The sequence below is a fragment of the Henckelia pumila genome, chromosome 4 (assembly GCF_033568475.1).
Source record: "Henckelia pumila isolate YLH828 chromosome 4, ASM3356847v2, whole genome shotgun sequence".
In the NCBI taxonomy this organism is placed as follows: domain Eukaryota; kingdom Viridiplantae; phylum Streptophyta; class Magnoliopsida; order Lamiales; family Gesneriaceae; genus Henckelia; species Henckelia pumila.
The window spans coordinates 69,243,115-69,255,079 of NC_133123.1; the positions used below are offsets into that span (position 1 = coordinate 69,243,115).

At 39.1% G+C, this 11,965-nt stretch overlaps 1 protein-coding gene across 1 annotated transcript; it reads left to right on the forward strand.

Annotated features, from left to right (window-relative positions):
* The first annotated feature begins 9,157 nt into the window (after positions 1–9,157).
* On the forward strand, positions 9,158–10,871 carry LOC140862854 (U-box domain-containing protein 26-like). The gene has a single exon (XM_073265891.1). It carries the CDS (start codon positions 9,488–9,490, stop codon positions 10,733–10,735), a length of 1,248 nt encoding a protein of 415 aa, XP_073121992.1. The 5' UTR covers positions 9,158–9,487; the 3' UTR covers positions 10,736–10,871.
* Positions 10,872–11,965: the final 1,094 nt, after the last annotated feature.

Here is an 11,965-nt window from a genome sequence, read left to right on the forward strand (position 1 = left end):
GACGACTTCCGACTCAAAGCATCGGCCACTACATTAGCTTTACCCGAATGGTAGCTAATGTCACAATCATAGTCCTTCACCAACTCCAACCATCTGCGCTGTCTCATGTTCAACTCCTTCTGTGTGAAGAAGTACTTGAGACTCTTGTGGTCTGTGAAAATCTTGCACTTCTCGCCATACAGATAGTGCCTCCAGATTTTCAAAGCGAAGACCACTGCTGCCAAATCCAAGTCATGCGTCGGGTAGTTCTGTTCATGAATCTTCAGCTGCCTCGACGCATACGCAATAACCTTACCACACTGCATAAGCACTGCGCCTAAACCTAGTTTAGACGCGTCGGTGTACACCACTAACTCCTCGTGTGGTACTGTCATCGCTAACACTGGTGCAGTAGTGAGTGCTTCCTTCAGCTGATCGAAGCTCCTCTGACAGTCTGAACTCCAGATAAACTTCGCATTCTTCTTGGTCAAGGAAGTCAAGGGTACTGCAATAGAGAAAAAACCCTTGATGAACTTCCTATAATATCCAGCCAAACCCAAGAAACTGCGAATCTCTGAAGCATTCTTCGGAATACCCCAATTCTGCACTGCCTCAACCTTAGACTGATCAACTGCAATCCCATCTCTCGAAATAATGTGGCCAAGAAATGCCACCTGCTCAATCCAAAACTCGCACTTGCTGAACTTGGCATACAACCGATGCTCCCTCAAAGTCTGCAAGGCTGTCTGAAGATGATGTCTATGCTCCTCGATGCTCCTAGAATAGATCAAAATATCATCAATAAAGACTATGATGAACTGATCTAGATACGGCTGAAAGACTCGGTTCATGAGATCCATGAAAACCGCTGAAGCATTGGTCATCCCAAATGGCATCACTAAGAACTCGTAATGCCCATATCGTGTCCTGAAAGCAGTCTTGGACACATCTGCATCTCTGACACGCAACTGATGATAACCAGATCGCAGATCGATCTTGGAGAACACTGAAGCTCCCTGCAACTGGTCAAATAAATCCTCTATCCTCGGCAGTGGATACTTGTTCTTCACTGTGACCCTGTTGAGCTCTCGGTAATCGATGCACAGTCTCATACTGCCATCCTTCTTCTTCACAAATAACACCGGAGCCCCCCACGGAGAAAAGCTAGGACGAACAAAGCCTTTCTCTAACAACTCCTGAATCTGCTCCTTCAACTCTTTCATCTCGGTAGGAGCAAGTCTGTAAGGTGCCTTAGAGATAGGAACGGTGTCTGGCACTAAGTCGATGCTGAACTCCACCTCTCTCACTGGTGGAATTCCGGCAACATCCTCCGGAAAGACATCCGGAAAGTCACGAACCACCTCTATCTCTGATAATGATCTGCTAGATGACTCTGAAGTCGTGACAATACTCGCTAGAAACCCCTGGCAACCCCGTCTCAACAACTTCCTCGCCTGAATATGAGATATCACCTGAGGAATATCACTGCTCTGAGATGCATGAAAAGTGAACGGGTCGCCTACTGTAGGTCTCACTGACACTGATCTCCGACGAAAATCAATCGAAGCTCCATTGACTGTCAACCAGTCCATGCCCATAATCAAATCGAATCCACTCAAAGGCAAAACTACTACATCTGCTCGAATGGAGTGTCCCTGCAGCTCCAACTCCAGTCCTCGAATAACCTTCGAGGTAGAAATAATCTGCCCTGACGGCATAGTAACATCATACTCACTGTCACTACTCTCAGGTGTGATGCCTACCCACCTGATAAACTCCAGGGAGATAAACGAATGCGTAGCCCCTGAATCTAGCAACGCAAACGTGGAGTTGCCTCCAACTAGAATTCTCCCTGCACGCAGAAAATTCCCAACAGTTTCATACCACTACTAAATTTTTCCCCAACGAGTCACTACAAATTCTTAATTCTAATCACAAGTAAAACATGCTTCCTATTCTAACATGCAGTTAAATAACCCAAATAACAACAAATTCCAAATTAAAGACGAAATTTTTAACCAAAGGAAAATTATTAAAATGCTAGGGATAAGATATACCGGTGATCAAGGAGGTGTCTGGATCTACCTCCTCGGCCTGCATCACAAACACCCTACCAGCGGTGTTCTTCTTCCTCGGGCAGTTAGCTATCTGATGCCCTGGCTCCCTACAGTGGTAGCAAACTCCTGCTCCCAATAGACAAGGTCCCGAATGCATCTTCTGGCACTTCGGGCAAGTAGGATAAGCTATGGCATTAGGGGCCCCGCCCCTCTGTTGCTGCGGCCTCTGCTGAGGATTCGGGCCCTTAGCCGGCCCTGTAAACTGCTTCTTCGCAGGAGGCTGCGAAGATGGTCGCTGATACCCTGCCTGAAACTGCCTCTTCCCCTGCTGCTCCCTCTGGATCTCTCTCCGACCCTCCTCGGAACGCAAGACTCTACTGACTGCAGACTCATAAGTAAGGACGTCTGCCATGCGAACATCATGCTTGATATCCGCCTTCAAACCCTCCACAAACTGCCTCAACTTCTCTGGTGGACTATCTGAAATCAGAGGCACAAAGTGACAGCCCCTCTCAAACTGTCTCACATACTCAACCACTGTCTTGTCCCCCTGACGGAGACTCATAAACTCTCGGATCATGCGACTGCGCACATCCTCAGTGAAGTACTTGGCGTAGAAGATACGCCTAAACTCTGCCCAGGTCAGTGTAGGAAGGTGAACTCCCCTGGCTGCACCCTCCCACCAGAGCGCTGCATCACCCCTCAGCATGTACGTCGCACAGTTCACCCTGTCAGTGTCTGTGATCCCCATATAAGCAAAGATGGACTCCAGAGAGCGAATCCATCCCTCCGCCACCAAAGGATCGGTGGTACCAACAAACTCCTTGGGTCCCTTCTTCTGGAACCTCTCAGCAACGTCCTCCTCATGGGACAACCTGGGACGAGTAGCCTGCTGCTCTAACAGAGCAGTAATCCCCGCCATCATATTCGCATTGGCCTGCTCCAATGCTGCAATAGGGTTCTGCGGAGGTGGAGGTGGAGGTGGAGGTGGAGGTGGAAGTCCCCCACGTCTGTTAACTGGTCTCGGAGGCATTCTGCACCACCACATATTTCTTTACGTAAATCGCCATGCATAACTAAGTTGTTTCAAATTAATGCTAACTTAAATTCTAAAAAATTAAATCATGCTATAAATACTTAAAACTTACAGACCGGTAGCGTGGATTTCTGAGCTCGCATAGCAGTAATGACCCCTCCAAGAACCTGGCTCTGATACCAACCGAAACGACCCTAACTCTATAATTAATAAATAAATATGCGGAATTTTTTTTTTTTTTTTATACTTACTAAATAAAATATGTACATATATGCCCATACATATATGCACAATATAAAAAGATTTTAAAATAAATAAATAAATAAACAATTAAATACTTAAATAAAAATGCATTCTTTAAAATAGAATAAATATCTGAGTCAAACATTTAATTAAAAATACTGCATAAATAAATTGATTAAAATTTGCATGCACTGACAATATTCAATAAAATATTCAAAACTCACAACCACTGAAAAATAATATAAAATGTGTAACATGCTGACATAATCAAAAACATGCATGTGACTCAGACATCTATCACGGTCACGGGGTCACTGCATGCCCGCTCATACATCCTCGCCTCCGGTGGGTACAACCTCATCCTCAACGTACTCACCTGCACCATACCAGTGTAGTGAGCCTAGAGGCCCAACATGCTAACATAACAAGGGTTTAAAATAATTTAAAACAATTAAATACTAATACATACATATACATGAATGAGCATGCTTGAAAATTTCATAACATAACATAACTTAACTTAACTTAAATAACATAATACATAAACATTGTTGAGCAATTATTTTCTAACATCGCATGGTTGTATCCGTAGTGTAACCTTAAATCATACATTAAATACTGATCAGCGTGGAAACCAACGTACGTGGCGGTGACGAATCACCTCTTAAATTGGCAGTAAACTGCCCTTCAATAGTTCACATATGGGGACGAATCCCCCTTAAATTGTCACACTACTTCAACTTCCAACATAAAATATTTTATTATTGCTCAACCTTAAACATTTAATTATGCATAAAATTATTTCATGAATGCATGTATTTAAATAAAAATGTGTGCCCTTCATATATATTTAATTTAATTTCTTACTAACATATAAATATTAAAATAACTTCAATGCATAAAAATAATTAAATATATATTCAGGACACATGCAAATTTCTCATGGATTGTACTGGACTGCTGGCCCTAACACTCAAGCCAAATTACTTAAATCTGGCCCATTTACATACTTAAGCCCAATAAATTTGTTCTAAGCCCAATTAAAATAATTTAAAGCCCATAAAACATTCTAGGCCCAATAACAACTTAGACTGGCCCAATGGGCCCAAAAACCCAAGATTGGCCCAATAACTTTTATGGGCTCAAAAGCCCATCAAATTAATGGACTAACTTAATTAAAATTTTAAAAGTCCAAATAAAATTATTTGGGAATCCAAATAATTTTATTTCAAATTAATTGACCCAAAAACCCATAAATTCATAAAATATTTTAAAAATAAAAAGACTCGAGCCCGACCCACCAAACCCGGACCCGGACTCACTTAACCCGATCCACTACCCTACTGACCCGACCCGGGCCCCTCAGACCCGGCCCAGACCCGAATTTAGCCCAGACCCGTGACCTCCCTCCCTAGCTCCCTCTCGGCCGAGAGCAGCAGGTCCTCACGGCCTGCTGCCGGCCAGCTCCGGCCGCCCCTGGCCGGAGCCCCGCCGCCCAGACGTAGCCCACGTCTGAGCGGTCCCGACCTGGCCCTAGCCCCAGCCCCATGCACGCCCTAAACCAAAACCCGAGCCCCTCTTCCCTCGAACCCTAGCTGCGCACCCATGGAGCCCGACTGCAACCTCTCGATTTCTGGGCTCTTTTGGCTTGATTCGACCGAGCCAATCGAGCCTAGACTCACCCTAGACACCCTAGGGACCCTTACCAGCAGCTAGAACATCCATGGCTAGAAAAAAAACGTGTACATGATCAATCCAAAACAAGAACCATATGCATACCTCAATACCGATCGAATTTCTAAAAGAAAACTTAAATAAAAATCGATGCATACACACACACCCTATATCACTGATATTGCACAAAAATAGAGAAGAAATCATGCCTTTCACCGATGAATTCAAAGAACGAATTGCGTAGAACGTTTTCGGGACGACGGGACGATGATCAACCACCTTGGAAGCTTGAAAAATCAATCTCCTATGGAGTTTTCTTGCTAGAACGATGAAGAAGATGATGGAGAAGTGGGATGGAGGCGGCTACTAGGGTGAAGGATCGGTTAAGGGTTTGGGGTAGATTAGGTTAGAGTTTATTTTAATTAAAATAGATTTTAGGATAATTAAAATATTAATAATGATTTTAATACTAAAATATATAACTTAAAAGCTCCAACTAATACTTAAAAATCTGATACTAAAAATAAAATCCCGAAATATTAAATTAAGGGAATTTTAAAAATACTAAAAAGTCAATATTTTGGCTAATTTTGAATAAAATGGACTCCTAAAATTATATAAAATTAAATACTTAAAATTTTGAGATAATAAAACTCAAAATAATATTTTAGGGCTCTAAAAAGGCTCATAAAATAATTTGGGTGGAAAGTTGTCATCTCGTCCGTCCACGGTCCCATCAACGCGATAAAATAATTAAAATACTAAAAATCATAAAAATCACTAATTATGGGTTAAATGCTTAAAAATAAATTAAATCATGCACAAATAATTCACATAATTATTTAACCCATAAATCTAAAATTTAAATAATTAAATATCCTAATTATGCATGCGGATTTACGTATTTAAAAATAACGGGTGTTACAATATGTTTCGGGGATTTTTAAAAATCCCTGAATCCGAACCCATACCCGAAAATACTTTTCCAAACCCGCTCCGTTTCAGGTTTTTCCGGCGGGTACCCGAACCCGCGGGAAAAATTTTCATCCTTGCTCCGTCCCAATTATATTGTCCACGTTTCCTTTTTTGTTTGTCCCAAATATATAGTCATATACTATATTTAGTAATTATTTTTTTACACTTCTTTACTAATATACCCCTATTAACTACACCTTAAAAAATGTGCAATTATTTTTTAATACATTAAATATGAATAAAATAAGAAGTCTATATAAATTTACTTTTCCAATAACTTTTTCTTAATATGTGTTAAAAAAAAATATGACAATATATATGGGTTAGAGGAAATATTTTAATGCGGTGGGTGGAAATATTGAATACATTAATATTGATAAGTATTTCCTTTAATACGATATTAGTTTTGGCCGTAACTTACTACTTTTGGCAAACCTTTTCATACTGATCAAGAAAAAAAATTAAAAAACAAATTATATACAAACTTGCTATTTTATCTTTATTTAATTCATTCTAATTTTTTTTATGTTTTTCAATACGTAGTTAATTTGGTACATTAGTAAAATATTAGAAAAATTATTGTTAAAGAAAATAACAACTTATATATTAGGGAAATATAATATATATATATATATAATATATATATATATATATATATATATATATATATATATATATATATATATATATATATATATAACCTATATAATTGAGTGGGAGGTGATATCACAAGATAACAGAGAATCAAGTCATATTCGTAATTCATTTCCAAATTCCAAGTCAAGTAAAAGGTTAACTACTGTCTTCATAAATTACTTCATTATTAGAGGCACAACTTTTAATCACATCAAGTACCTTGTTTTAAACTCGTATTTATATACTTTCAAAAATAATTTATGTACATTCTATTATGCGGTAGAAAAAAACATATCGTGTCGAATATATCATGAATTATTCAAGACACGTGATTGGCTATATATAAAATTCATACTTATAGTGGTAATCCAACAATTAAAACAATATTAATTTATGAGATATATGCAGATGAATATGTAGCACGAGTTGTTTTTTTGTTTGTTTTTTTAATAAAAAAGTCCAATAAACAACCATTTCAAGCAGAAATATATTAATGTATACAGATTAGGGGTGCAAACGAACCGAGTCAGTTCGTGAGCTTTACGAGTCCGCTCGATAAATATTTGATTCGTATTCGAACTTATCGAACTCGAGCCGAATTCGAACATGTTCGAACTTTTTTCGAGCCGAGCTCGAGCCGAAATTATTATGTTCGATAGTTCGCGAGCCTTAATATTTAATTAATATAATATAACTATATAATAAATATATATACATTTCGAACATTTTCAAACATTTCGATCTTTTCGAACCATAATATCCGAGCAATAGTTCACGAACATGTTCGAATGTTTCGAGCCGAACTCGAACTCGAGCTTCATTTCGAGCCGAGATCGAGCCAAAATATTTGAAATTATCGAGTTTCGAATCAAGCTTGAACTCGAATATACTCTTATCGAGCCGAATTTTAGCCTTAAAATTTTACCATTATTCGGTTCGATTCGGTTCATTTGCACCCCTAATATAGACCATGACTACATCCTAATTTATATGAGAAAGAAACGAACTACTAAGAATGTTATTTTGTCCAAGAATTAGGTAGTGTTTGGTAGATTTTTTAAAAAAAATTTCTCAGTTTTTTTTTATTACAAAAATTCGTAAAATTTTAAAATTTTACATGTGGATTTTAAAAGAAATAAGTAAATAAATATGATACTAATATAATTTTCTAGTGTTGACGTGGCTTAGCTGGAGAGCACGTGCGAAGGAGTAGTGACTTTCACGTGCGCCATTGGGAACCAAAAGAAAAAGGCTAATAAGCTGGTGCTGGTAATATCTTGCCGGGTTGACTACAGACAAAACAGTGTCTTCCGCCTTCCCTACAGCCACCAAAATTTAAAACCCTATAGCCTCTTCTCCCCCCCATTCTAAATTCAAACCTCCAATTAATAATCACTTTATATCGAGAAAATTGTATTTTGGTTTTTAACTTTTATCAAATTTTAGTATCTGTTCTATACTAAAAACAAAAATAACCGAATAAGACTAAAATTCGACAATATAAAAGATAAAAAAATAAAAAAAAAAAACAAATACACATGACCGAAACTACAATTTTTCGGTTTCTATTCCAAGTTGTTTAGCTTTTGTTTTCAACTAATTAATGGCGTTGGTCATACAATATATATTAGTCATTAAGACTGTAATAAGCAATTAAAAATATGTACAATGGTTGAATAGTAGTCAGTCGTACGCCTAATTTATAGGTCAAAGAATAGTCCTAAATCCTAAGTTACATCAGAAGTTGGGTCATTTTCAGCCTCACGAGTCTCAGCCTTGACCATTGGGATTTTATCTAACCACTTTCAATAATTGTGTGGTGCCTGAGTTTTTCCTATATATATATATATATGATATTAGGTAGTTCATGTTAGAAGGTGGAGTGGGTACCAATATCATTTAAGAAGCAGCATAGTAATAGCCTGATTTTAGATATGATAATAAGCAAGAAACTGTTGCGGGAAGGGCACAATTTGCGACAACTAACATAGATGTTTTGGAAAGTGTTTTTCGATGTTTTTAAAATGAAAGACAGTGATAAATATTAAAAAATTGCTTTTGAAATGGTAATATACTTTAATCCTATAGTTTCAAACACATATTTATTATTGAAACAACTTTGCAACAACTAATACAAACAATTTCGGGATAGTTATTTCCGGGCATTTTCCTATACTACATGAGGTGATTGGATCTTCGAATCCCTAATAAAACAAGTTGTACAATAGGTAAAACTGGGGACAACAAATATGGACGTTTTAACTTTTTAACACACATTGAATGGTTTTGGAAGTTTGTGTTTGGAATCCTAAATTTGAATGCACTCACGAGTTAGCTTCCGTCGTCTCCGTGAATCGAAAATGTGGAAACAAGAAGCGAAAACAGCAAAATGAACCAACCAAACCAGCCAAGAACAGAAGAGGCAAACACAATCAACCTCAAAACAATAAAAATTCCATTTGTTTATAAAATCATTTCCCTGCAGTGATGTAAACAGGAGTTAGGGAGGTGGAGTGGAGGCCACACACCCACCCACCCAAATTCCCTTTGACCAGGCCTACCCCACCTTAAACCAACCATGGCAGAGTAAAGAACCACACGTGTGGTGGATAGGAGGATGTATACATGTAGTACAAATTGGTCAGAATAAAAACTCTGAAAATGTCCCTTTGTTCCCATTTTCTCATATGATATTAACCAAAAATCCAATTGTCCCACCACCCAACAAACAAAGAAAGAAAGAGAATTTGGAGTCCCCCCACTCATTTTAAAGCATTAATTCCTCTCTCGCTGCCTCTACTTCTTGTCCCTCTTTATATTTTCTTGATTTGTCCAAAGAGAAATTTACAGAATATTATAGCAGAGAAGAGAAGAGAAGAGAAGAAACATGCCTGTGGGTTTGGAGCCGTTGGATGTAGGAGTGCAGATTCCGTCTTATTTCAGGTGCCCGATTTCTTTAGAGCTGATGAGTGACCCGGTTACCGTTTGTACAGGTCAAACGTACGACCGTTCAAGCATCGAATCATGGGTGGCCACCGGGAACACCACGTGTCCGGTCACCCGGGTCCTTCTCACGGATTTCACGCTTATTCCGAACCATACGCTCCGGCGGCTGATTCAGGATTGGTGTGTGGCGAACCGGGCCTTTGGGGTGGAGCGGATACCCACTCCGAAGCAGCCGGCGGACCCGGATTTGGTTCGGTCTTTGCTGAACCAGGCGTCGTCTGGATCGGCGTTGTTTGGAGTGAGGGTTTCTGCTTTGAGGAAGCTAACGGGACTCGCCCGTGAATCGGAGAAGAACCGGGCGGTTATTGCTGCTGGTAATGCTCGGGAGATTTTGCTGTATGTCGTGTTCGCGAATGTTCGGTCGGATTTATCCGATTTGAGTCACGAATCGCTCGCGGTTCTCTCGATGTTCACGCTATCCGAGGCTGAGTGTACGTACGTGGCGGCGGATTCGAGTCGGGTTGGGTACCTCGTGAATTTACTGTTCCATTCGTCGATTGAGGTTCGAGCGAACTCGGCGGCGGTTATAGAGAATGTTGTGGCGGGGGTGAGGTCGCCGGAGCTCCGATCGCAGATCAGCAGTTCGGGAGAGGTGTTCGAAGGCGTTATAGCTATTTTGACTCATCCGCGAGCGTATCCTAGGGCTCTGAAGATCGGAATCAAAGCGTTGTTCGCTTTGTGCCTGGTGAAGCAGCACCGCCACAAGGCGTTGGCGGCTGGCGCGGTGGACGTCCTGGTGGACAAGCTGGCGGTGTTCGAGAAATGCGACGCGGAGAGAGCGCTGGCGACGGTGGAGCTCCTCTGCCGCGTTCCATCCGGTTGTGCGGCGTTCGCGTCGCATGAGACGGCGGTGCCGTTGCTGGTGAAGATTATACTGAAGATCTCCGGCCGCGCCACGGAGTACTCCACCGGGGCCCTTCTGTCGCTGTGCTCGGCGTCGGAGAGGGCTCAGAACGACGCCGTGGCCGCCGGCGTGCTGACTCAGCTTGTACTTCTGGTTCAGAGCGATTGCACGGCGAGGGCGAAGCGTAAAGCTCAGATGCTGCTGAAGTTACTGCGGGACTCATGGCCCGATGACTCCATTACCAATTCGGATACTTTCCCCGGAAGCGACGTCGCACAGCTATGAGTCAAAGTCAACTGTATATGTATATTTTTTGTATTTATTTATATGAACCATTTTAAAAATTATCATGCCTACGCTTATTTCTTTTTTTTTTTAAACGATAAATATTTTTGAACGAGAAATTGATAAAAATATATTACATATTCTTGTTTATTCACTCTTTTATCCACTTCTAAAATTTACTTAAAGTGTAAATTGGAAATCAACAAAAAACCCTAAACATAAGACATGTATATCTAAATCCATAATCTCATTATATTTTTTCATTTTACGCGTTACTTATCGATTACACTTCACGTGAAAAATCTATTCAAACACCGTGTTATTGTAAAAAATGTATAACATGATGATCAAACATCTTCGTATGCGTGTTCTTTTACTCTTGATAAAATTAATTAAATGCTTGGCTGGTTGTGCTTGTTTCGCCATTGTTGAGAAAGGAGACAATATGTGATGTGAAGTAGATAAAGATAAGGGACAAGAGGAGTCCCAGATTAAAGTTGGGACATTTATAATAATAATAATAATAATAATAATAATAATAATAATTATTATTATTATTAAGGTAGGGGACATTTTATTTTAGTCTGCATTGTTTGTAAATACTGTCGCATCATTTTTTATTTAAAATAATAATTTAAAATAAACAAGATTATATTTTATTACATATGTTAATGTCTCTATGTAGTGTAATAATTAGAATACGAGTATGTTTCTGTGAGACGGTCTAATAGCTCTATATTGTGATACGGATCGATTCGATTTATATTTGAGTGAAAAATAATATTTTTTTATTACTTGTATTACGAAATTAATCTTTAGAACGATCGGAGTTCTTGTGTCGGAGTATATATGTATATAAAAAGAAATGATTGATTGGAGAAAAATTTTATGGTTGAGCTTGCTTTGACCGGAATAACATTGCTGGGGCAGGGGGGCGCATGCATACAAACTGTTTATGAGGAATATAATGACTTGTTCTCAACCAAGTGTGGCCCATGTTTTGTACATTCACATACATATATATACATATCATAGATATCATTGCTTGATATTTTGTGATCATGTGCTGAGTCGTGTCTATATGTGAGTAATGAAATGAAACTAAGTATAGGTCGATCGATTTGATTTGTGGAAGGATTTTAGATATGTATTTAAAATAACACTACTACTACTAAAATTGAATAATTTGATATGAAATGAATTGAAATTCAATTCAATTTTGTCAATTTA

What these genes read in the sequence shown, in the direction of transcription:
- LOC140862854 (XM_073265891.1), top strand. Translation starts at nt 9,488, where the DNA reads ATGCCTGTGGGTTTGGAGCCGTTGGATGTAGGAGTGCAGATTCCGTCT.